General features: G+C 44.9%; 1 protein-coding gene across 1 annotated transcript in view; it reads left to right on the forward strand.

Annotated features, from left to right (window-relative positions):
• The window catches only part of Eva1a (eva-1 homolog A, regulator of programmed cell death), a 52,595-nt gene extending 27,304 nt beyond the window's left edge, over nucleotides 1–25,291 (forward strand). The window contains exons 2-3 of the mRNA XM_021191823.2: nucleotides 2,406–2,565; nucleotides 23,711–25,291. Of these exons, the coding sequence (XP_021047482.1) occupies nucleotides 2,466–2,565; nucleotides 23,711–24,081 (471 nt within the window). The 5' untranslated portion in view covers nucleotides 2,406–2,465 and the 3' untranslated portion in view covers nucleotides 24,082–25,291. The remainder of the gene's footprint in view (nucleotides 1–2,405; nucleotides 2,566–23,710) is intronic.
• Nucleotides 25,292–26,772: the final 1,481 nt, after the last annotated feature.

Consider the following 26,772-nt stretch of genomic DNA (forward strand, 5'->3'; position numbering starts at 1 on the left):
TTTGGTGCAATGCTCCTATGGGCAAGCACTGGCAACTTCTCGATGACCCCTTTCTGTCTGGGACAGGCACACAGGATTCCTAAACCTGAGGATGGCTTGGGTTGGACTCTGAAGTAGTGGTACCTACTCACTCCAGAACTCTTCGAACACTTTTGGACCAGATTGCTCTTTGTGGCTGAAGTCTGTCCTGTATGTTATGGGATATTGAGCAGCATCTCTGACCCCAACCCTGGATGCCAGTGTCCCCTTGTCTTGTAGCTATGACAACCAGAAGTGATGCTCAATGCTGTCAAATGTGTGCTGAGAGGCAAGACTGCCTGGGCTGAGAACCAGCCTTCTTGGAGCTGAGAAGGGACAGAAAGCTTCCTGGAGGAACATGGCATAACCCTGTGTATAGGAATGGTTGAGTGTTTCTGTCCTGTGCTGGTGTGTAGCTCCACAGTGCACTGGCTGCACAAACCCACGAATGTTATATAGTACATCACTTCTCAAACTCGACTAAGCATGTCAGAAACGAAGATTTGGATTGATTGGGTTCAGGGTGGGACCTAGGATTATGCAGACCTAGTGAGCTGCTAATTAATGTTGCTGCTGCTTATACTCAGATGACACTCAATGGGAATGTAGGCCGGCCATCTACACACTATGGTCCCTGGGGCCAATTGAGATCACTGTGGGTTTTTTTTAAAGTTTTTATTTTTTTTAAATTTAAAATTATTTGTATGTATGTGTAGGTATTCGTATATTAACACATGTACCTGATGAAGCCAGATGAGGGTGTTGGGTTCCTTTCAGCCAAAGTAGTAGGTGGTTGTGAGTTACCCATTGTGGGTGCCAAATGAAGTCCACAGTCAAATGCTTGGAAAGATGAAGGAGCTTGGTGCCCCTGGGGACTTAGAAACAACCTGATGTTGTTGGAGCATTCAATGAGTTGGTATCTGTGTCTGTAGGTGTGGGGCCTGGGAGGAGTCTCCTTAGGAACTAAGGGTAGAGTCATACAGGTGTTATGTTGAAAAGGTGAATGGCTGTAGGCTTAGGCTGTGGCTGTGTGATCATACCTGTACTGAAGAAAGATACCCCTGCTGGTGAGTGAGGAAGAAGAGTCATCAAAATGAGCGTGTGGGACACTCAGACTCGAGAGGTGTGGCCTGCATCAGGGAGCATTGGTGAGGGCAGGTGGGAGGGGATGGACCTGAACTTAAGATTCTAGTAGCTTCCTTCTTTTCCTGGATCCTGGGGTTCTTGAATCTGTGGAGCCCAGAGCTGCGGTGAGGAGCTGGCCAGTGGCCTGGTCTCCCACTATTTACCTGTATCCTTCAGCGTTCACCCTTCAGGAATGCTAATGCATACTGAAGGATGTGCTCTGCTGTGGCTGGGAGGAGGCTAGCCATCCCCGCCTCACCCCCGCCCGTGCATCTCCCACCTCACAGCAACCAGCCTCCTTTCCAAGCCCTTTTAGCTCCCCCTTTTCATTCTGACACTCTGAGTGGAATAAAGTAATAAAAAAAAGATTGGGTATCTTTTCAGGGGGTTTCCCTACTACCATGTCTGATATGCCTCCAACTCCAATATAGCCAAGTATCCCTAATGGCTCTGATAACCTAGCCCATCTCAGACTGATTGCCCTCACACTGTCTCAGGTTATGCAGCCTTGGCTTTAAGGAGGGATAGGTGGTTACTCTTCACTTTTTCTACCTCCACAGCAGTCAGACTGTTCCCTTCACGGTAAGGGAATCTCCCTTAAAGCTACTTAAAGCTACCCTGCTTTACCTTAAAAAAAAAAAAAAAAAAAAAAAAAAACAAGCAAAACAAACCCTGTCTCCCTTCTGAGCTCTGAGATCCCTGTCCTGGTTTTAGTGCCCAGTACATTATTGTCAGGGTCACAGAGCCTGGGATCCAGGGGCAGATTGAGCTCTGAAGTCTTTCTTGGCATTTTAGAACTGGACACACAGTGGCAGCTGTGGGATGGGCATGGCTGGCCCATCACCAAGGGTGTCATGTTTTGACCCGAGGGACAAGGCACCTGATCAGAGCACACGCGTGACGTGTGACGTGTGCCACTGGTGCAGGCTTCCAGGAAAGATCAGGAGGAGAGCTGTCCCTGGGGTGATGACATGGCTGTAATGGATGAACCAGGAAGAAGAATACAGTTAAGCCTCTGAGGACTGGCCTGAGGGAGGACTGTAGTGGGACAGAGATGGGAAACACATAGTGTGTTACTTACGGCCTCCTGAAAACCAGGCATCTCACCTGATCAAGACAAAACCCAGATCTTTGTGCCTCCCTGACTAGGAAAGAAGGCTTCCTTCAGGAACCTGGCTCTTTATGACTGAGTGCAGAGTGCTGGATACCCAGCCCCAGGAAAGCAGATGGTACTTCATTTCTCACTCTATGTCTCCAAACAGGAGAGAGGGAGGGGCTGCACTGAGCCGGAAGAAGTACCCAGGAGCTCTTCTCCATGCCACATGAAGCTGCCCCTCAGCCCCAGCACGGAACCAGTGGCCACAGAGCCCTTGGGAATGGCTCTGCTCAGCAGTGTCCTGGCAGCCTGGTCCTATATCTCAGGTGGGTGCTGATGTCTGCTGGCCAGGGCTGGGACCTGGGCTGCCTCTTACTGCCTGGGTCTGATCTTATCCTAGGAGAGAAGTGAGTGGTTACCACGGGGAGGCTCTGCTCCAACCGGGCTTGAGATGTAAGTTCTTCGGGTAATTATTTAAGCAAGATATTCTCTAATTTGGCAGATGAATCCTCCTAACAGCGTTTTCTGTCTGGAGAACTGCTTAGTTACCTCTCAGCCACGGATTACTGCTGGCTTCTTTTCTCAGCACACCAACCAATAAGGAGGAGTCCTCCAGCCTGAGAATTTCTGTAGGTTCTCAAACCCACACAGCTAGAGCTCTCTGTCTCTATCTCTGTCTCTGTCTCTGTCTCTCTGTCTCTGTCTCTCTCTCTCTCTATGTCTGTCTCTCTCTGTCTCTCTGTGTGTCTGTGTCTGTGTTCTGTGTTTCAGGGCCCATCTGAAGTGTTTAAGTACCTTCTGGAAGAGAGGGAACCAGGAGGTGTGTGTCTTGGAGACACAGATGCTTATTAGCCTCTTCTTGATTCAAAATTGTGCTCTTCAGCAAGAAGGCTGACGTGCTCCTCAAGATTTTTTTTTTCTGCCTACCAGATACCATTTGTATAAAAGATGCTATTTGCTAACACACGGAAATGCTCTATCATTTGGATGATCAAGCTTCTATCTTGCTGGAGTGGGTGTTCTAATCTGTAATGTTTAGATAACGTGCTTCTGTTTTGTTTTGCCCGGAGTTGTATAGATATTGCATGAAGAAGGAGGCCAAGGATCTGATTCCTTGAAGGGAAGGGTTTTCTTTTCTAATTTTCTAGCCAGGGTTCATATTGGCAACTTAAAAATTCAAATGTAAAATCCAATGCTTCTATTTACAATGGCTCGGTCCTTGTAGGGAAACTTGTAAGGGCCAACCCATCTGGCTCATTTGTGGTTGGCAAGATGGAGCATGTTTGAGTTACTTTCCTGTTGCTTTGACAAAATACCCTGAGAAAAGCAACGTAAGAGAGAAAGGGTTTGCTTTAGCTCATAGTTCAGGGGTACAGTCCATCACGGTGGGGCAGTCAAGGTAGCAGAAACCTGAAATGGTCAGCTGTGTTGTCTCACAACCAGGAACTGAGAGCAGCAAGTGTAGGTGTGCCACTACTAGGGTCTTGTTCTCTGTCTACACAGCCAAGATCCTCTGTCCTGGAGATGGGTACACCCTTTCCAGCTGAGATGGATTTTTTCCACATTAATTAACATAATAAATGCAAGCCCCTAAAGGACATGAAATTGGGAGGGGTAAGGGTGACAGTAGGAGGAGCTGGGGGGGAGAGGAGGGTAGGTGACTATGATCAAACTACATTGTATGCAAGTAGGACATTCTCAAAGGGTTAATAAAAATATTTTTAATGAAAGGTCATCTTTCACAGACATTCTCAGAGGTGAGCTGGGACCTGGATAGTCTCTCACAGGTGCACCTAAAGTCTGTCGCATTGATCATCAGCGTTAGCCATCACAGGGTGTCTAGTCCGTGTGTGCCACACATCCTGGTTCTTCTCTCAGGACTTAGAGAACCCAACTCTCACCCCCTTTGAGGAATGCTTCCTTCCTGGGCACCCACACACTAGTGGGAGTTCACTGTTATTTTTTTTTAGTTGATGGAGCTTCTCACAGGCTATCTTCAAATGTCCCACGTGCTTCTCCCGCCACTGAGGTTTATGCCGGAGACTGAATCCAGGCAGGGCTTCATGCAGGCTAAGCTAGCGCGCTGCACACTGACCTACCCTTCTAGACCCTTTGCTGTTTCTTTGAGCTGTGTGGGGATAAAGAAGACTGAAACTAGGGTAGGGACATTTGGGGCCGTGACAACATGTTTGCACAGTGACTGGAGGAGGGTCCCCCTACTCGGTCCTGAAGACTCCCCCAAAGTGAAGCAGAGGCCAGTGCGAGGGCCTGGGATTCCCATAGGCTCCAGGATACCTGCAAAGCAGCTACTGGATGAAAGGGCCTCTGGAGAGAGCAGACAGAGCACTGGACTTTGGCACTCTGCTCAGTACCGGAGGCACCTGGCAAGCTGCCATTTTGACCAGCCTGACCCTGAGTTGTGACCGCTGAATGCGGTAATTCATTGAATTGACTGCAGCTTGCAGGGAGTCTTGTGATCTTGTTGAGTATGAAAACGATAACCACTGAGCCATCTCTCCAGCCCCGCTGTAAAACTTTTGCTTCTTTTAAGCAGGCTTGTAGAAGGGGGATTCTGAGGAGATGACTCAGCAGATGAGAGCACATGCTACCAAGCTTGACGACCTGAAATCGTATTCCAGGATCCACATGGCAGAAAGGGAGAACCAAGTCTACTAATTGTCCTCTGACCCCCACATGCATGCCTTGGCACCAGTTCCCCACCCCCTGACAATTAAGGCATGTGAACATTTTTTCAGATTAAATAAGCATGGACTAAAATTTAAAGTGAATGCAAGAAAGTGGGGGTTTGGATCTCTAAAATACATGTAATAACAAGACAGTGAGGGGCTAGAGAGATGGCTCAGTGGTTAAGAGCACTGTCTGCCCTTTAGAAGGACCCAAGTTAAATTTCCAGCACCCACGTGGCAGTTTACAGCTATGTAACTCCAGTTCCAAGGGATCTCACACCTTCACACAATGCACATAAGATAAAATAGAAAATAAATAAATAAAACAGATTAGAAATGGATTCTGATTAAACAGATGGCTCAACAGTTAAGAGTGAATACTACTCTTGTAGAGAACCCCAAGTTTAGTTCATCCCACCCACACATGACATCTCACAACCCCAGTAACTTCAGCACTAGAAGATCCTACATCCTCTCCTGGCCCCCAAAGTCACCTGTGTAGAGGTGCAAATACTTAGACATAAATATACACAAACATCATTTTTTTAATGATTCTGAAATCAGGAACCCTCATCAGTTATAAAGACAATGAATAATTTTTAAAACATAAAGATGACTAAAATAGGTAAAAATCATTACTGTCCATAAGGATAAATTAGAAGCAAATATAAAAAATATGGTGGGAAAGACTTGTGGCAGTACTTTGATCTTGCCTTGCTTTCTCCCATGCCTCTTCTCTATCTGGTTGTTAGTTTCAGTAGGACCCAATCTCTCTAGCTTACTCTCTGTTTCAGTTGTATGCTGGTTGATCTTCAGTGTCAACCTTAATGGATTGAAAGGTGCCTAGAGTTTGGGGGCACATTCCAGGTTTGTCTAATAGGTTTTTTAGAGATTGGCACATGGAACATGAACTAAGTGGGGAAGACTCATCATGAGTGTAGATGTCTCTATTCATAGGCTGTGGGTCCAAGTAGAACAAAAAAGAGGAAGAAGGGGGAAATATGTGCATAGGTGTTATCTTAGTGCTGTTTTCTGCTGCTTTGATCAAAACCCTGAGTAAAACAACCTATGTAAGAGAGAAAGGATTCATGTTAGATCACAATTCCAGGTTAGAGTCCAAAAACTACAGGAAAGTTAAAGTGGCTTGAACTTGAAATGGCTAGTCATATCCACAGTCAAGAGCAGAGAGAGATTGCATGCATGCATGCTTGCAGAATAGGATCCCCTGCATAGGGAATGGTGCCACCCAGAGTGGGCTGGGTCTTTTCGACTCAATTAACTCAATCAAGACAATCCCTCATAGACATGGAAACAGGCCAACTTGATCTAGACAACTGTCACTGAGATTCCATCCCCATAAGAGTCAAGATTGTGTTAAGCTGGTAATCACAGTACAGTGCTATTCTTTCTGAATAGGATGTTTCTTCTTAGTAGCATTGATCATTGACATCAGATTACAGGTCAGTCCATCTTTCAGTGAGGACTTCCACCAGCATTCTGCAGGAGGCTTCCAGCCCTTCAGCCTGTATTACTTGTCCCTCTTCTGGGGGCTTCCAGCTGCTCCAACCATTGAGCAGGGATTGGCTTCTTCAGCTTTCCAGCCTGCAGACTGGTTTTAATCTAATGTTTTCTGCCTCTTTTTTTCATCCTATTCCTCAGAAGAATCCTGACCAATACAAATTACTTCTTGTCCAACCCATGAAGCCCATTTCTTTAGCAACATATTTGTTACTTGCTACAGCACACAGTTGTCTTGGTCCTTTTTCTGATGTGTGTGTGTGTGTGTGTGTGTGTGTGTGTGTGTGTGTGTGTGTGCAGTCCTATGAAGTGTTTGAATATTCCAGGAGAAAGGGAGATAGAAGGTTGTGTATCTCTGGGAGCCCCCTGTTTGCCTCTTTCTTAGCCTAGAGTTGTGCTTTTGTGAAAGATGCCTGACTAGTTGAAGGTGTCTCTGTAGACCAGACAGTGTTATACAGGTTCAGCTCTTCCTTCGATTACACGTGCAAAACCTCCCACTTGAGTGAGTTTTTCATCTTTTAGTAGCTGGCTTTTGTTTTGAATCTGTTAGCTGGCATTTCTGGATATTGTTTGAAGAGGAAGGGACTGGAATTCTGATTAAATTTCCTTTGGGGAAAGGCTGATTCTCTGATAGATCGGGTTGGTGTGTGTGCAGTTAGAAGCCAGTAGAACATGGCCTCTGGTCCCGGCTGAGCCTGTCACATAGTTCTGTGGTCTTTCTATTTGCTTTTAGATACAACTTGTCCAATGTCTGTGTGACCTGAATTTTATACAGTGGGTATAGTAGAACATGCCAACCTTTCACAACAGCTACCCCAACATTAACTGTCTCAATAACTAACGGTATCACTTCAACAAGACACTCCCTGCAAAGAAATGATAAACTGTATAACCCAAGCTGGCTCCTAACTCGTGGTAATGTTTCTGCCTCTGCCCTCACAAGTGCTGGCATTGCAGTTACACTCACCACACTAGACTGAGTCTTAAGGGAAAAAAAAAAGTTACTAATGATAAGATGTTGAAATTCCTAACATATAAAAATTCACAAATTTAATCAAAGAGTTCTGAGGAAAGAGTCCCAGGAGAAAAGGTGACAAAGGACAAGAATTGGCAGTTTGCATAAGGAAAAATGCAAATGGCTGCTAAAACTGCACAGTTTAAAATTCTGGCGAATCCATGAACAATGAGGGCAGGATGAAAGTGCAGGGAGACAAGTGGATGCACACATAAGCTGATGGACTCACAGGTGGATGGGCGCTCTCTGGGGAGCAGTTCAGCAATATCTGCCCAAAACCTTATGCATATATTACCATATTCAGGAATGCCACTGCCAGGAGTTTCTTCTAAGGGAATAATTAGAGATGTAGGCAGACACATTACTATGAGGACAAGAACTCTCAGAATCATTCTGATGGAAAAGATGAGAAAATTTTGCTTAATAGGAAATGAAATAGAAATATGTAAATGCTGTGCTATTGAGGGGATAAAGACATGCGTGTATAATGTGTAGTACATGTACCTCTGCTATCTGTCTGTTTTAAATGGGACTGTGTTCTGCTATAATTTTTATGAGTGCTAGGATTGAGAAGATGTCTGGATACTTCTTATATTATTTTAATTAGCTATAGATTTTGTATGTTGTTTCTGTGTGGTACTGTGTGTATATGTGTATACATGTCCAGAGGACAGCTTCAGCTGTCATTCACAGGTAATGTATGATTTTTTCTTTTAGCGTGTACAGGGTTTCTTTCTGGTCTGGAAAGACAGAGTAGGGCCAAGCTGGCCATCCAGTAAGCCTCAGGAATCAGCCTGCCTCCACTTTCTAGGCCCTGGGATTACAAGCACCCATACCCATCCCTGGACGTTTTTTTTTCTTTCGTTTTTTTTAATGTGGGTTCTAGGAATCACACTCAGGTCCTTGTGTTTGCAAGACAAGTGATTTACAGACTGAGCCCCACCCCCAACCTGCTTAGCTGTATTCTGTAAGAATAGTATTGGATTGGAATACATACATTGGATAATTCCCATTTCTCTGTCTTCTTCAGTTCCATAGCCTTCTGAGCTCAGCCCAGACTAGACTCCGGTGTACATAACTCAGAAATAAGGTTTTTACCTGTAGACATATTTTCTTTACAGATGTCTGTCTGTTTACCCCATACACTCTTTTATTGTGTTTTCCCTTCATGCCCCAAGCCCACCCCCACCCCCTGTCACTGATGTGGTTTGAACTCCATCTTGTATTTGCCCAAATTGCCATAATGGTATTGTCCACCATCTTCCTGCCTCTGATCCTGGTGCCTCTGATCCTGGTGGATCTGTATTTTGGTAGTAAAATGATCTGTCTACAGTGCTGGCATGAGGATGCAGTTGGATTTATTTTGATGCTGTCTTGAGATCTCTATGCAGGGGTGAAGACTGGAGCTCAGATCCCATCACCCACATAAGTACCAGTGAGTGTGGTGGCCTTCCTGCAATCCCAGCACATGGGAGGTAGAGACAGAGGACCCTGAGCTGGCTGGAGTGCTGGACTAGCCTAATGAGAGAGCTCTGAGCTCAAGGGAGAAACACTGACTTGATATGCAAGGTGGGGCCATTGAGGAAGACACCACCAGATGTTAACTTCTGGCCTCCCTCTACATGAATGTGTGCACATGTATGTGAGTGGGCATACACACAGGCACATGTCACTTGCACATACACATACCAAAAATAATCCAGATGCTTTGTATACTTTAACTATTACTGCTATTTTAAAGCTATAGGCAGTGTAAAATCTTGGCCATCTAGTGAGGCCATCTAGGGAGGCTGTGGAGTTCTCTCTCTCATCCATGTGTTATGGTTTGTATATGCTTGGCCCAGGGAGTGGCACTATTAAGAGGTGTGGACCTGTTGGAGTAGGTGTGGCCTTGTTGGAGTAGGTGTTTCCCTCTGGGTGTGGGCTTTAATACCCTCATCCTAGCTGCCTGGAAACCAGTATTATGCTAGCAACTTTCAGATGAAGATGTAGAACTGTCAGCTCCCCCTGCACCATGCCTGCCTGGATGCTGCCATGTTCCTGCTTTGATGATAATGGACAGAACCTCTGAACCTGTAAGCCAGCCCCAATTAAATGTTGTCATTATAAGAGTTGCCTTGGTCATGGTGTCTGTTCACAGCAGTAAAACCCTAACTAAGACACCATGTTTCCTTGACTCGTGTTTTACTCCTTCTGTCTCAGCACTTGTATTGAGAGAATTAACATTTCCTATCTTAACTATTTGCAAGCAACTCATTAACCAGAATACAATGCTTTATAAATAGGGTAATACCAGCCTCATTAATAATTCCTAATAGGGTCATTAGAAAGAATAAATGGAATAATTACTCATTTTTAACTTAATTATTGGTTTATTTACTGGCTCAGGCAGGCCTCCCTCCTTCTAGGGTTTTCCTTTAGAGTTACCTTTTCGTGAGTTTCCTGCTGGTCACGGTCTACCTGCTTCCATCAGCACACCACACATTTGGCCCATCTTGTCCTCTCTTATATTTCTCCTCAGCACCCTGTGAAAAGTCGTAGGAAGAAGTCTAATATCAAAGCTGTCCACTCCATCCAGTTCCATCCATAGGCTTTGGTATGTCCTTCTGGTCACCTTTCCCTTATTTTATATGTGAGTAGTGAATCAAATACACTGTCTGCCCTGAGGTTTTCCCACTAAGCATTTTGTCCCAGAGACACTGCAGGTCAGTGTAGAGAACCTTCCTAAGCATTTTGTCCCAGAGACACTGCAGGTCAGTGTAGAGAACCTTCCTTATTCTGTTAGGCAATTGCTAACTTCTCCATAGCCTGGCTCTTTGCCAGTGGCAAATGCTCAGATCTTTCTCAGAGAAGTGATAAGTAACCACGGCATACCCAATCCACTGCATTTCCAGAATTGGTTTCCCAAAGTACAAATGGCTGGATCATGTCCCATCTACATTCCAAGGATAAATGTCACCAAGTTGCCACCTAGAGGACTCTTCTAATTCACCCATTTATAAAGAGATATATGCAAAGCCCCAGAATAGTGTTTTCAATTATTTTTGGAGTTTTGACAATCTGATAGATGAGAAAGGCTCCCTAAGGACTGGAGAGATGACTCAGCGGTTAAGAGCACTCACTGCTCTTTCAGAGGTCCTGAGTTCAAATCCCAGCAACCACATGGTGGCTCACAACCATCTGTAATGGGATCTGATGCCCTCTTCTGGTGTGCTTGAAGACAGCTACAGTGTACTCATATATAAATCATTAAAAAAAAAAAAAAGAAGAAGAAAGAAAGAAAGAAAAAGAAAAAGGCTTTCTAAATACAATTTAATTTCTGTAGGCCAGGGACCAGAAAACTCTGTTTTTCTATAAACTGCCAGAGAGTGTTTTCAGCTTTGTGGTCCAGCCTGTGTTCTACCAGTTTAACTCCATTGTAAACCAAAAGCAGACAGAGGCTTTATATCTGGACAGACACGCCTGCCTTTCAGTGAAACTCTGTGTATAAATGCAGGAGTCCTGCCCACTGTAGCTTGTAGCCCGCAGTCCTCCAGTTCCTGTTAGGGGGACATTTTTCGTATGTCAAAGACCTATGCCTATCGCTTTTTCTGTGCTCGGATCCTTTCCAAGTTTTCTCTATTAGTTGATGCTTTTGTTTTTTATTTGTGTGTTTGGATGTTTTGCCCATATATATATATATATATATATATATATATATATATATATATATCCCACCCTTGAGGAGATTGGAGCAGGGCGTGAGATACCCTGGAACTGGAGCTACAGATGATTGCGAGCTGTTTTGTGGTTGCTGGGAATTGAACTCTGATCCTCTGAAGAGCAGCTGGTGCTTCCTCTCCAGCACTGCTGCTTCTTTTCTTAATGCTTTTCCTTATATACTTATCCCGCTTTTCTGATCATATAACAGATACTCTTTTCTAATTTGTCGTTTGATTTTACATATAGTAGTATTTTAGTAAAGAGGTTTTGGTCGATCATTAAAGATAGGTGTGTGTGTGTGTGTGTGTGTGTGTGTGTGTGTGTGTGTGTGTGATACTTTGTTTGTTTTTTTTTAAACAGGGTCTCATGTAGCGGTGCCTGGTCCTCTCAATTCCTAAGATTGTAGGCAAGCTCCATTACATCTGTCTTATATAGTTTTTTTCTATTAAACATGTGTGTGATGCAAGTATATGTATGTATTAGTGTGTTCATGTATGTATGAATGTGTGTACATGTGCATGTTATGCATGTGTGGAGGCCAGAAGTAACTGTCTTGTGTCTTTCACTATTGCCCTTTACCCGATGTTTTGAGACAGGGCCTCTCATTGGATCTAGAACTTACCAGTTTGCCTGGAAGAACTCCAAATATCTGCCTACCTCTACCACTCCAGAACTGAGAGTCTAGGCATATGTCACCAAGCCCCGTTTCTTACTGTTACATGGATGCTGGAGACTGAATTCAGGTCCCCATGCTTATACAGCAGGCATGTTATTAACTGAGCCAATTCTCTAGCCCACCCATCTTACAGTTTTTATTTAACCATTAGCCTGCAGATCCAGCTACATTGACTGTGCAGTAGTTGGCCAGACTCTGATGGAGTTTCTCATGCATTTGCTGTGGAGGAGGTGGTCTTTCATTAGTAGAGGGCCTTAGACTTCCACAGCTCAACTGAGCCAGTCACAAATTTAAGCATGGGAGAAAATGTTATGGTCTCTGGTTTCTGTTACTACTGTCAGAAAGGAGGACTTCCTGCCCTTAGCTGCTGAGAGATTCCAAAGCACTGTTGGCTCATTAAGACTGTGGAATAAAGCAAGTCTTCTTTAAGTGAATGGAGTATTTATAAGATTTTCCAAAAGTTTTTATTCTTTATTTTCTAACTTAAAAAAGATTTATTTTATTTAAGTGTGTGTGTGTGTGTGTGTGTGTGTGTGTGTGTGTGTCAGCATGTGTATGCATGCCTGAGGAGCCCATATGAGGGCCTTGTTACCAGTAGTTATGAGCAGTTTGATGTGGGTGCTGGGAACTGAACCTGAGTCCTCTGTAAGAGCAGCAAGTGCTCTTGACCACCAGCCTCTTTCCTCAGCTCCTGAGATTTTTAACAGTTCGAGTCTCCCTTGCTAAGAACAATTTGATGTCAGAGGGTTTGCTTTCATGTGAGGCCAAGGGCCAACCTTGAGAGTCTGCTTGGCAATACATGAGGAGGTAGCATGATTGATGTTCGCCTGCTTGTCACAATTTCCTGAAAATCCTTGAAGGCAGTAGACAACAGATAAGCAAAGAAGGAAGCAGCACTACACGCGAAGATAGTCTTATCGTCATTATTTTATTTTCCATGTGTATGGGCATTTTGCCTGCATGCATCACGTATGTGCATCATGTGCATGCCTGGTGCCCAAGGAGGCCAGAAGAGGCTGTCAGATCCCTGGAGCCAAAGATACAGATGGTCGTGAGCTGCCATGAGGATACTAGGAATTGAATCTGGATCCCCTGGAAGAGAGAGTGGCCAGTGCTCTTAAAAACTGAGAAATCGCTCCAGTACTTACTATTGCTATTTTTAAAAAAATTTTTTTTTCCACCAACTAAATATCTGAGGACAAGACGCCCTTTTTGTAAATGGTACATCACTTCCACTAGTTGAGCTACTGTAGCTGTGGTTAACTGAGGCTTAAAGAAGGATGTGGAACTAAGAGTAATGTATATAGTGTATGAAATGTACTCAGAAAAATATATAAATCATTTGCGTACCCTGACTAGAGCCAAGTAAACACAAATAAATATGTGAATGTGTATATAAGTAAAAAGGCAATAGTCCGCTTCACTTCCCTGTTCATTGTATAGCTTCGTTCATGTTGTTAGGTTGATGTTGGTTTCTTTAACATATTTTTTTCAGTTACTGCTTTTTTAAAAAGTCATCTTTATGTACTTATTTATATGTATATGTGTATGGATGTGTGCCTGTGTGTGCATGCACAGGCCATGGTGTGCATGTGGCTATCAGAGCACAACCTGTAAGAGTTGGTTCTTCTTCACCATGTTGGACCTGGGGATCAAATTCAGGTTGTTAGGCTTGGCAGCAAGCTTTTGCACCCACTGAGATATCTTGCTGGCCCCATTTCCTAGTCTTCTAATGTTATTCCATCCTATATACATACATATATACAAATACATGCATGATATAACACACGCTGTTTGGATATAAAGTACCTCTCAGAAGGCTGTGTGCTACGGGCTCACTAAATGGGGGGTTGTTTTGGCAGTTTCTGGAAACTTTAGGAAGTGGAGCCTAGTTAGTAGAGTAGGGGGCTCTTGTAGACCCCTTTTCCCTGGCCTCTTCTTGTCTTCCTGACTACTTCCTGTCTGCCATGAGGTGAGGTGACCACACACTTCCACTGCCAAGATATCAGTCCAAGAGCAGGAGCCAAGTGACCATGGATCCAATCCTATGTGTCTCCGTTTCATTTCTGTTGCTATGATAAAATCCCTGACTAAAGCAACTTTAAAGAAGAAAGGTTTTACTTAGCTTACAGTTGCAGATTACAGCCAATCATTGCAGGAAGTCAAGGCAGTAACTTGAAGCAGTTAGCACATATCATATCCAATGAGCAGAGAGAAATGAATGCATGAATACCTACTGCTCTGCTCATTATTCCTTCTATTAATCAGTCTAGGACCCAAGCCCAGGGAATGGTGCTGCCCACAGTGGGCTTGGGCTTCTACCATCTATTAAGGCCAGCAAGACAATCCTCTATGGGCCGACCTGATCTAGATAGTCTCTCTCTGTGACTCTCTCCTCAGATAATTCCAGATTGTTTCAAGATGACAACTTTGGTTCTGAAACTCTGAGCCAAACAAATGATTAAATTGTCTATCTTAGATACTTTGGTGACTAAGACAAAATGCTAACTAATAATACACATACATAGATAGACACATTCACACGCTCATACATATAATAAACTTATAGAATATAATGAATGTATTAACTGAGTTTATAGTCATGATTTAATTTAAATATCATTCATGATTTAACTTATTCATCATATTTATTATAAACACATGAACTGGGTTCTGAGACCCCCAAAGTGACTCATGGATTTTGCCCTCAAATTTCTCACTGTCATATGGAGAAGGTAATGGCTGTGTCGCTGGTTGTAGTAGAAGTACATAAAGGGCTGTCTTAGTCTTAGCAGGGGTAAAGTCAGAGTCAAGCACCAATGTCTTCACCCTTCTTCTCTTGGGCCCCTGGGAAGTTAGTTTTCATTCTGTTGCTGTGATAAAAAACAAAACAAAACAAAACAACAAAAAACAAAACAAAACAAAACAACAAAAAAACCAAAACCATGCCCCAAAGCAACTAGGAGGAGGAAAGAGTTTATTTCATCTTATAGGTTACAGTCTATCGTTGAGGGAATCCAGAATCCTCCTGGAGGCCATGGAGGAGGGCTGCTTACCAGTTTGCCTGCCCTGTTTGCTCAGCTTCCTTTCTTTCATAGCCCAGGCCCACCTGACCAGGGATGGCCTCTCCCACGTTGGGCTGGACCCCTCCTGAATCAAATAGCCATTGAGAAAATGCCTCACAGATACGGCCAGAGGCCAGTCTGATCTGGGCAATTCTTCAGTTGAAGTTTTCTGTCTTGCCAGGAGGTTCTGGTCTGCACCAGGTTTATAAGAACAAAGGAGTACACCGGGAAGAGGGAGCTTCGGGGAGTACACCGGGAAGAGGGAGCTTCGGACGGGATGAGCACTGGGGATGTGGAAGCTTCCTTGTGGAGTGCTTACTGCCTCGGGGATGCAGGCAGAAGGTGAAAGGGGCCAAAGGAGCAGAAGTCAGACTGGCCCAGCAGGGACAGACTCTACAGTATCCCTTGTTCCCAAGCAGGACAAGCCAGGAACGGAAGAGACTGAGGGAAACCTTCCTCCAGCATTTCAGAGAAGCCAGGAGTGTTGCTGGAAGGCTTTCCTTTCCTATGGTGTGGGACAAAAGTCCCACAAAGAGCCATCTGTATAGTGATGCTCAGCGATGAGATTCTGCTGAGGTATTCCATAATTCACATGACCCTGCTAGTCTCTTTAAAGAGAGCCCGTTTCATAAGCACATTTCCTTCACCTTTAAAGACTGTATACTTCAAGGAATGCAAGAAACCTCAGGCAGAGAACATGGTGCACTGGCTTGGAGACCAGCTGAGCAAGCCAGTTCTGGTGTGGCTGTGCCTTCCTACAGTTTTCTGGGCACACTCTGACTTCCCAGCATGCAAATGAAATCAGCCTCAGGACCTCCCCAAAGGGCCTCTTCCTGCCCATGGAAACAATGACCCTGCAGGAAACAAGATAGAGTAATACATTTATTTTTATTTATTAAAGGAAAACAATGACAAAAGCCCTCTTCACCCTGCTTCCTGGGTAATTAACAGATGTCTGAATGTGGTCAAGACCAGGGAGGGTCATTGGCCAAGAGGGAAGTGACCTGAAGCAGGAAGTGTTAGAGGAGTGTAAAAGCAAACAGTCTAGAACTCCAGTGATGTAGGCAGAAAGGTGAGTTAGCATGACTCAGATTACAGTAGCTCAGGAAAACCTGCCTGGAAGTGTCTGCTTGCTGCCCAGAGTCCTTTGCTCTGTCTGGTTGCTTTCACTGAACTTCTCTTGGAGTCTGTTATCTGGGATGGTGCATGGAAAAGAAAGTGTTTTCTTATGTGTGAGAAAAACTAATTAGGCTTAGAATGAGAATAGCAGTTTCCAAGATGAAGCCCATGTTGGTCTACGGCTATAATCTCAGCAATCAGGAACCGGATGCAGAACGAGCAGGAGTTTAAGCCCAGCCTGGGCTAAATGGCAAAATCCTATCTCATAAACAGACAAGCCAAAGACCCAACAACAGTAAAAGTTAGGCCCGTGTAGCAGGTCGGTAAAGGCAGGGCATGCAAGTCAGAATGACAGTTTTCCTACCCTTCGTCTCAGGTGTGACTTTCCGTCTCATGCACGTGAGGACGTGGATCACCCCAGTCTTGATGGTTTAATCATGGGTACTAGTACTTACCCACTGTCCTAAAGTGTGCTAAAGTTTAAAGGGAGAAGATCAACTCAAAGACATTTCTCCTGATCCTGGCAAAGATTCAGTAAATGGGAGCTCTGTCTGTCTGTTTGTCTGCCTGCCTGCCTGTCTGTCTACCTATCCACCTGTTTAATTTTCTATCTTCTATCTCCTATCCACCACCACCTATCTTTTCTTCCAACTTATCTACTTATTACCTGTCATCTCTCTATCACCTGTCAATCACCTATCAACCTCTGTCATTGACTCTCCCCTTTCCTTCCTCCCTCCCATCCCCGAGAGTGTATGTGCATGTATATGCAATATGTATTTTTGTCTATGCCTGTGAACATTCTTTGGGTCCAGTGTTGGGGAAAGGTTATCTTAGTTTCTTTCCTTCTGCTGTGAGCAAACGCCTGATAAGAAACAACTTGAGAGAGGAAAGATTTGTTTTGGCTCGTATTCCAGGGGATAAAGTTTATCATGGTAGAGAATTCATGGTGGTGAGAATCTGTGGCTGACTTGCCACATTGTGAATGATCAGAGAACAGAGAGCACAGGATGTGGGGTGGGGCTATCCATCTGCAGTTCCACCCATCCTGCGACACACTTCCTTCAACTGGTCTCCACCTCCTAAAGGTTTCCTAACTCCTCCACAGAGCAACACCAGCTGGGAACTAACGTTCAGAAGTGAGCCCCGAGGATCATTTCACATTAAGACTACAAGGGGGTCCAAAGTGATTCCACTTGTGATGGGATTGGAAAGTGAAGGACTTCTCCAAGTTCTCACACTGTGTCTGCTCAGTGTCGGAGCATGCTGCCAATGTGAGTGTGTCAAAACTCATGATCTGAGACCATGGCCTTATAGTGTGTAAAAACAAACAAACAAAAAACATTTTCCTCCCAGCCTCTGCTCCCAGAATGACGAATCTGAGACTAGTTATTTATTAATAAGTGCCTAGGTCATACACTTCAGCTTGTTCTCTGACCTGCTCTTAACTTATTATCCCCTTTATTCTAATCTGGATCCAGTTACATGGCTGGTTTCCTCTTGTCTTCTTATGTCTGTCTCCTCAGAGTTCCTGGAGTGAATCTCTCCTTCATTTTATCCTGAGTCCAGCTACCTGCTGGTTTACGTCTGTCTCCTCAGAGTTCCTGGAGTGAATCTCTCCTTCATTTTATCCTGAGTCCAGCTACCTGCTGGTTTACGTCTGTCTCCTCAGAGTTACAGCTCTAATCTCTCTGTCTCTGACTATTTCCCAGAATTCTCTATCTCCCTGCCTGATTATCCCACCTCCTTTTTTCTGCCTTAGCTCATTGACCATAAGCTTTTTTATTGGCAGGTCTTGTTTATAAGAGATTCTCTCTACAATAGTGAGTGGAAGTAAGTCTCCCAAGACATGAGCAGAGTTAGAGTCAGTTGACTGCTTTAGTGGTTTGAACTCTCCAGAGGTCTTTAAAGGCAGTCCACTCTGTGAAAGTAACTTTCATTCGCTTGATGTAATTGTCTTCTCAGCGGCTTACTGCTGAGTAAACTCACGGTTTGTAGCTCTTTCTGAACTCCGCTGGCTGGTTCAACTCAGATGTTCTGGCTAAAATTCCTCTCCAAGCTGACTGATTCAGTCTGGCTTCTCTTGGCTTCTCACTGAATTGTTCTTGTCCTCTAACTCTGGCAATTTGTTCTAACCTTTTGGCTCCTCCTTATTCTCTGGCTTTAACTGCCTCTGCTGACCTGCACTGAACTCATCTGACTGAACAGAACTGACTGACTAGAACTCAGAGTTCTGCACATCTCTGTCTCCTGAGTGCTGGGATTAAAGGTGTGTACCACCACACCTGGGCTCAAGCTTTTCTTTACCTGGAGTTTGCTCTATACCAGGCTGACCAGAGAAGCCATGCAAAATTCCCTTACACTACTCCAAGCACATTTCTAGCCTATCAGTGTGGACTCTTTGAATCAGAGCTTTGTGTTTAGGTACCCTACACCCTTTTCAATGGCATGTGGAAGTAGCAGCCTGGAATTCCAGTGCTGGGAAGGTGGAGACAGGATATGTGCTAGGAGCAAGCTTGCTAGCTAGACTAGCCAGAAAGGCAAGTTGAGTTGCCTCAACTGAGTTGAGAGTCCCTGCCTCAAAAATAAGATGGACAGCAACTGAGAAAGACTGGATGTCAGCTGTGGGTCTCCACTTGCACATGTATGTATGTATGTATGTATGTATGTATGTATGTATATGTATGTATTGTACGTATGTGTAGGTTCACCTCACACAAGCACACAGGAAACTAAGCACTTGAAATGACTTGAAAGGATGTGTTAAACCCAAGGAGCTCTTGCCTCCTGACTGTCAGCATCTTATTTTACACACTGGCCATTTCTGCACTTGATGGTAGCTCACTGTGATAATTACAGTTCCGGTGTGGAAGGAGAAAGGAAACCTTCAGTGAGAAGCTTCGGGCCAGGGTGGGGGTCAGGCAGGTGAATACAGTATCATTCATAGGTGGCTTCTCAGTTAAGTACAGCATGGAGAGAACCAAGGAAATGTCTTTCAAAGGCATTGAAATCGGTTCTGATATAGCCATCCACGAGGCTGGCGTGCTACATGCCCGTGACCTCAGTTCTTAGGAGTTGGAGGCAAGAGGATCAGAATTTCAAAGCCAGCCTGGCCAACACAAGACCTTATCTAAACACACACACACACACACACACACACACACACACATGTTTTATACATAACTGCAGTATATGTATATATTTAAAGACCCATCTCCTATGCACACTTTCCCACTGTAAAGAAGGTTTATCCTAGAACAACGCTCGCTCGCAGCCACACCCAGGCTCTCTTAGACTCAGCAATACAGGCAGGGTCTAAGGGGCCCTGGGGGTTGTGTGGGAAGAGGAAGGACTCTGGGCTTCCTGACAAGCTGTCACCTCAGGTACAATGACCTTATTTCTGTCCTGTGCAGACAGTGGCAGAAAAATCAATGCTGGTAGCCCTTGGGGGCGGGTGTTTGGAGCTGAGTCAAGCATGCTGTAGAAGAAGGGCTGTCTGGCTCTCTCTGCACAGAGAGCAGCCAGGCCAGGACATGGCCCCCGGGGGGGAGCTTTGATTCCAGTAAACAACACAACCCATTTTCCAGCAAATAGATTTTCATTTTGTTTGTTTTCCCAGCGATACACTTTTGAATTATCCCTGGAATGAGGTCCTGATAAGGTTACCTGGACTGAACCTCTCTTGCCTTTCAGAGATCCATCCCCTGAGCCCAGACTCAACCCAGGTCTGTCTCTGCATCTGCTCCTGTACGCTGCCCATGTGGCCCATTTGCTCCATTCCGGTTCTCTCTCTCTGTGTCTCTGTCTCTGTCTGTCTGTCTCTGTGTCTCTGTCTGTCTCTGTGTGTGTATGTGTGTGTGTGTGTGTGTGTGTGTGTGTGTGTTGCTCATGTGAAGGCCAGAGGTTGAAGTCTTCCTCTATCAGTGTCTCCCTCTTATTTCTTGAGGCAGGGTCTCCTGTTGAACTCACCGATTTGGCTCAGCTGTCTGGCAAGTGAGTCCCTGGACCTGCCTGTCAGGGCCTCTCCAGGACTGGTGTTACAGTCATGTGCCCACATCTCAACTGTTAGGGGTGACAGGAACACACACTCAGATCCTTATGCTTGTACAGCAGTGGGCACTTTACCTATCGAGTCTCTCCATCTGTATTTTATCATGTGCAGCAGGACTTGAGGCTCCCAGGCTGAAGTGACTAATTGAGGGGAGCACCTTCCTCCTGCTACACTATGGAAAGACAAATCATGGGGTTTAACCTCATGGCAGGTTCTTATGTCCCAAGTCATGTCCCTTGTATCGGAGACTTTAATGATTTTTCTGCCTTTACGCAGGCCTACTACCAGCGAGTCTCGGAGTCAGGCTTGTCTCGAGCTGACACTAGATAACAAATTGTTATTAGGTGAAAATGAACTTAATCATAGATGTGCTTGCTGGTTTTGTCAACTTGACACAATCCTAGATATATCTGATGGAGGGACTGCCTCCATCAGATTGACCTGTAGACAAGTCTGTGCTACATTTTCTTGACTGTGGGAGCCAGCCCCCTGTGGCTGGTGCCTCCCCTGGGCAGGTGGTCTTGGGTTGGATAAGAAAGCAAGCTGAGCTGTCTGGAGGCAGGGGCATGTGTGCAAGACAGAAAGTGGCACTCCTCCCCGGCCTTGGCTTATGCACCTGACCTCAGGCTCCTGCCCCATTGAGTTCTCACTCTGCCTTCTTTCAGTGATGCGTTATGACTGGGTCATGTGAGCCAAATGAAGCTTTCCCTCTCTGAGTTGCCTTTGGCCACTTGTTTTGTTTTGTTTATCACAGAAGTGGAAATCAGGATTTGCAAAATCTAGAGATGGGTAGCTTAGCGCCTCTCTGCAAGGACTACATCTCATGGTCTCCCACACATCTCTACGCGTCTTGCCCCTCTGGACACCTTCTGGAACAGTTTTTCTGATCTCCACATGGCTAACAACTCATCACAGCCATCAACTCTTACCTCAGAAATTATGTTTTTCTCATACCCGGTGATAGAGTTTTTCATTGTTGTGACCAGTAGAAGGAACAATGTAAAGGCTAGAGGGTTTCTCCTGGTTCATCATTTCCAAGGTTTTGGTCAGCTGTAGTGAGAAGTGGCTGTTCCCCTTACAGAGTCCATGAAGGGGTGAGAAGGAGAGAACACCGCGCTCCAGGGTCCTGTTGTCTGTTGTCTTGCTTTGTGTGCGTTCTAAGGATTCCATTTTCTAGGATTGCTCAGTAAGCGCCATTACCTGCTGAGCCAGCTTGCCAGTCCTATCTTTAAATCACTAACATGTAAAAATCCGAGAAACAGTTTAAAGGCAAACAATAAACAACTTAATGAACTTTATGGGTCTGTTCTACAGAGCATGTTATTCCCACAGACACACAGATCTGAATAGCTCACGAAGAAATACACCCCCCTCCCCCAGATAGGGTCTCATGTCACTCAAGCTGGCCTAGAACTCAGTAGCTGGGGATGATGAACTTACTCCTGATCCTCCTGCCTCCACTCCCAGAGTGCTGAGATACAAGTCTATGCCATTGTTCTGAGCTTTAAATTTACAAAGCTAACTATCCCATGTCATCTGTGATCCCACTTCTTCTGTTTGATACCCCAAGATAGCATGTTGGTTCACGTTCCAAGTGGTTATAGACTATGGAAAATGGGTTTGCTGATGTGTATGTAGGTCATCTCAGTGTGATCAGTGCCTATGATTTTGGCCAGGCATGTCTTCCCAAAAGGAACAACTGCTCTGTTTTCCCAACGATTCTGAGTGCATACCACCAGGTTCACCAAGGGCCTCACCAAGCACACACCTCATCAACAGAACAACTATATCCTTCTCTAGCCAAGCACCCCAGGCCTGCCTTCTCTTTCAGTGAACTTAATGAGGTCATTCCTGAGATGTTCTATGGATTGTGTGAGTTACCCATGGCTGTATACTAGTTATCCCACATTGAAGGTCCCAAAACAACGCAGATGGCTAGAGGGATGTCCTAGCAATTAAGAGCAGGTACTGCTTTGGTGGAGGATCTGAGTTCAGTTCTCATCATCCACCGCATATGCTCATGTCTGCCTGTAACTGCAGCTCTAGGGACCCAATGGCCTCTGGCCTCTGGCCTCCTAGGGTACATGCACTCACACACACATGACCCCAAACACATAAATGTAAATGTGAATAAATCCTAAAAAATTGCTCACATACCTCAGTGTCAGTGGTTCATAAAGCCACGTGTGGCTTAACTGAGCTCGTTCATTCAGGGCTAAACACTGTAGCTCTTTAGTTTAGTATAGTATAGTTTAGTTTAGTTTAGTTTAGCTTAGCTTAGCTTAGTTTAGTTAGTTTAGTTAAGTTTAGTTCAGAAAGCTGCTGGCAAGCCAAGCTTGCATCACCTCACCTCAAGCTCCATCCTGCTGTCGATTCTTCCAAGCTCGTCCACATGGCTGTTGGCAACTTCAGTCCTTTGAAGGCTGTCAGCTGGAGGCCATGGTTGGCCCTGTGATACCCGGACCTCTGTAGGAACAACTTACCCACAGCAGCTGACTCCATCTTAGTGGGGAGTCGGGGTGGGGAGAATGGCTGAGGGATAGGTATTGAAGCTGTATGTAACTTCACCTTAGAATCATCTATTACTTTTGCCATATTTTGTAGAAATAAGTTACTAGGGTCTGGGAAGACAACTTTGTCAGTAAAGTACTTGCCTTAGAAGCACAAGGGCGTGAATCTGATCCCCTGGACCAACACTGACATGGTGGTATGAACTTGTAATTGCAGCATGATGAGGTGGAGAGTCCATGTCAACTGGCCTACTCTTCTTTACGTGTTCCAGGCTATCAAGAGCAGGAGAGCAGACAATGCCTGAAGGACACTCTGGACTTGATATGTATGAACACGCATACTCACACACACTCACACACACTCACACACACTCACAATACACTGATACACACTCACACACTGATCCACACACACACATACTTACACTGACACACACACTGATACACACATACACACAAATAAGTAAATGTGATAAAATGAAAAAGAAGGGAAAGAGACTGACTGACTGACTGAATGAATGAATGAATGAATTGGTGTTAACTGGCTAACAACCCATCTGTTAGGGACAAGGGTATATGAGATTATCACACTTGTTTCAACTTTAACTTCAAAATTATTTCCAAATGAAAAATTACCCTATGTAGCCTTTGGGTCTGGTTAATTTCAGTGTGTGTGTGTGTGTGTGTGTGTGTGTGTGTGTGTGTGTGTACAACTTTTTAATTCTAAAGTTTACAATAATTTTTGTTCTGGTACACTGTGCCACAGCGTGTGTCAGAGGTCAGAGGACAACTGGAGGTAGTCCATCCACTCTTTCTCCCCACCACGTGTCTTTCAGCAATAAAATTCAGGGCCTCAGTCTTGGAGGCAAGAATCTGTATTCACTGAGCCATTTGCCAATCTCTTTTATCTCTTTTGAGACAGTCTCACTCTGGCCTGGATGTCCCAGCAAAAACCACGATAGCTGGCCTAATAATGTTGTTCGGAAACGTTATGAAATTTGTTCCTGGGAAGGCTGGTCTTGGTTGCCTTTAAGATCGGGTCCTGGTGAGAGTATGGGCCTGTGTCCCTGACCTTACATGGAGACATGACTCCTGTCTGATGCCTTCTCCTTCTTCCTCTCCCTGCAGAAAACCCTGAGCGAGCCGCTCTGTACTTTGTCTCCGGCGTGTGCATCGGTCTTTTCCTGACCTTGGCCGCCTTGGTGATGAGGATCTCCTGCCACACGGACTGCCGGCAAGGTCCCCGGAGGAGATGCTTGCAGGACCGCGACAGCAGCGACAGCAGCGACAGCGAGGATGGTAGTGAGGACACAGCCTCAGACCTCTCGGTGCGCAGACACCGCCGCTTCGAGAGGACTTTGAACAAGAACGTGTTCACTTCTGCAGAGGAGCTGGAGCGCGCACAGCGCTTGGAGGAACGCGAACGAATCATCAGGGAGATCTGGATGAACGGGCAGCCTGAGGTGCCAGGCACCAGGAGCCTGAACCGCTACTACTAGGGCTCAGTGTGCACCCCAGAACCTCCACCGGGAAGAGAGTGGGTTCTGCAGGCAGGGACGATGTGCAAGAGCTGAAACCAGCTCTGCTAATGTGGCTGGAGAGTGCATAGCGCCAGTCTGCTTTCCCAAGAGAATGGGGATTTGCTTTAGATCCTTGCCTCTGGTGAAATAGACAACCCTGGCAGTGGCATCTACTCTTTCAGGTCTTGACACACCAGCCACCTGGACACACCAGCCCAATGCTTCCAGGTCTTGGAAAGGTGCTAAGGAATTCCTCTCCAACCACGTGACAGCGATGGGACAAACGGAAAGTCCTTCCTAAGTGCTCAGAAGTTTGGGCAGACTTATCCTGTGCTATTATTCCTTTATAAAAGGAAAAAAAAATTCTCATAGCTGGAGAGCTGGGGTATCAGGGTGACCGTAACCCAGAAAATGTAATTTTCTAAAGGACTCAGTGTAGAGGAAATGGTTTTGATTGAGATAGCATGATCCATGCTAATTATTTAAAGCTAATTTTTAAAATGAAAAAAAAATTTTTGGCAACCTCTGCATTTTAACTGACACCTCAGGGATTAAAATCCTATTTTTTAGTCTAGGTCCCACCTCATTCATGAAGATGAATAGAATTTACTGTATTATGAGATGTATTGGAGACTTAGGATACATCAATAACCTCAGAGGATAAAGGGTTTTATTTTTTAGTAGTCTATAAAATATATATTGACATCTGTATTTGAAAATGCTGCATAAAAATAGAAATTGTGTGTCCTTTCCTTTTGGAGAGAAAAGTTTCATGACTTCAGAGACTCATGATATTTAAACAATATTTTGTTTAAAAGAATAGTTTGGATTTCCAAGAAAAGAATGGAAACCAGAGGTGAGAATTAAATCCGAAATTAGAATGGTATCGAAAATAAACATTCCATGAAAATCTTTTGCTTCCTGTCTGTATGGTCACACCTAAGCCTCTATGGTCAACCTTAGTTACAAGGCAAGTATGTCAGGACTCCGGAAGGATTAAGGATTTAAAAGAGTCCCTGGCGTTAAGGGTCCTGTGTGTAGGTTATGGGTTGCAGTTGAGTTATTGTTAAGCCAATAGAGGAACTGAAGACTTAACCTGAGGCAAGAGGTCAGATAGTGACCCCACCTGTGGAGAGGAGAAATTTGTAGGAACGGGAAGCAGACACACTCTAAGGAAAGATGGGAGTAAGACTGTCATATTGAGCTTGGGTGACCGGCTGAGACTGCATCCTCCAGGGCAGCAGTTCATAACAGCAGCAGAGGTACAGTTATGAAGTAGCAATGGAAGAATTTCACGGCTGGGGCGCACACCTGAAGAACTGTATTAAAGGTTTGCAGGATCAGGAAGGTTAAGAACCACCTGCTCTAAAGCACAGACAGGAAACGAGGTTTGTCAGGGATTCCCCTCTCTCGCTATGGACTAGGACCCTTCCTGAGACCAATTGCACAACCCAGAGCCTTCTTACTGGGAGGTGCTTCTCCTCTGCCCATTGCCCCATGACCCTGTGTAAGAGATGGGCAGGGAACCCTGCCGTGGAGTGTATAGCATTTTTAGGAAATTCATTCTCAGTCGCAGGGGCTAAGAACTAATTGCACACTCATAATCTCCAGGTGCCAAGGATCCACACAGTTGGTTTGAAACCATCTGTGGCCGGTCTGATTATACCATTTAGATTAGCCTTCTCTTGGTTAATAGTGCCAGATTGTAAATTAGCATAACTGCATCAGCATATATGTCCCTGTGATTTGCGTTCCTTGGAGCCAATCACAGGAATCATCCTATTTCCTGGGCTGTAGATTGATGTTTTTGGTCCTGGTCTCCATCTTTTAGAAAAATTGGAGCAGTCAATATCTACCTTCATCTCCAGGAGGTAGCCCAGGCTGATCATAGAGAGAGGTTATATTATGATCCTCACTAGATAGAGGCTGCGTAAGTGGATGTGCCCGGCAGGACTTTAGGGCACATGACTATCCCCATGGTCACTGAATCTTCATATCTCTTCACCAAGTCCATGAAGTTTCCACTTTTGCGATGGTGGGGACACTATCTAAGGGACACAGGCACTGAACAATAGTTTAACCAGTGACTTCCCTTTCATATAACAAGAATTCCACTTTTTTAACCTGTCCAGTTTCATATTTTAGGTTTAAATTTTTAATACAATCTCTAGTTCTAGTTTCTGTATAGCGTACTTGTGTTTGTAATGGAGAGATATCCAACTTAAGAGAATCTATTGATTTATAAAACTCAAAGAGCAGAAACAGATCTGGCTTCAGGGAGGGCTGGGTTCAGAGACTCAGATAGCACCAAGGGTTTGGCTTTTCCTAGCTCTGCTTCATTTCATTGATATTGATGTTGTTGTTGGTGGTGGTGTTTTGTTGTTTGTTTGTTTGTTTGTTTCTGCTACAGATGCAGCTGTACCACACTTGTATTGTCTTGAATGCTAAGCTCCAAGACAGCACAGAAGGGATGTGTATGTAGTGTGTGTGTGTGTGTGTGTGTGTGTGTATGAGAGAGAGAGAGAGAGAGAGAGAGAGAGAGAGAGAGAGAGAGAGAGAGAGAGAGAGAGAGAGAGAGAGAGAGAGCATGTGGAGGGGTAGGGAAGGAGAGAGGAAGGGAATAGAAGAGTTGTATTGGCTGTGTGTGGTTTCTATGCTGAGAAATACCAG

The sequence above is a fragment of the Mus pahari genome, chromosome 2 (assembly GCF_900095145.1).
Source record: "Mus pahari chromosome 2, PAHARI_EIJ_v1.1, whole genome shotgun sequence".
Lineage (NCBI taxonomy): Eukaryota > Metazoa > Chordata > Mammalia > Rodentia > Muridae > Mus > Mus pahari.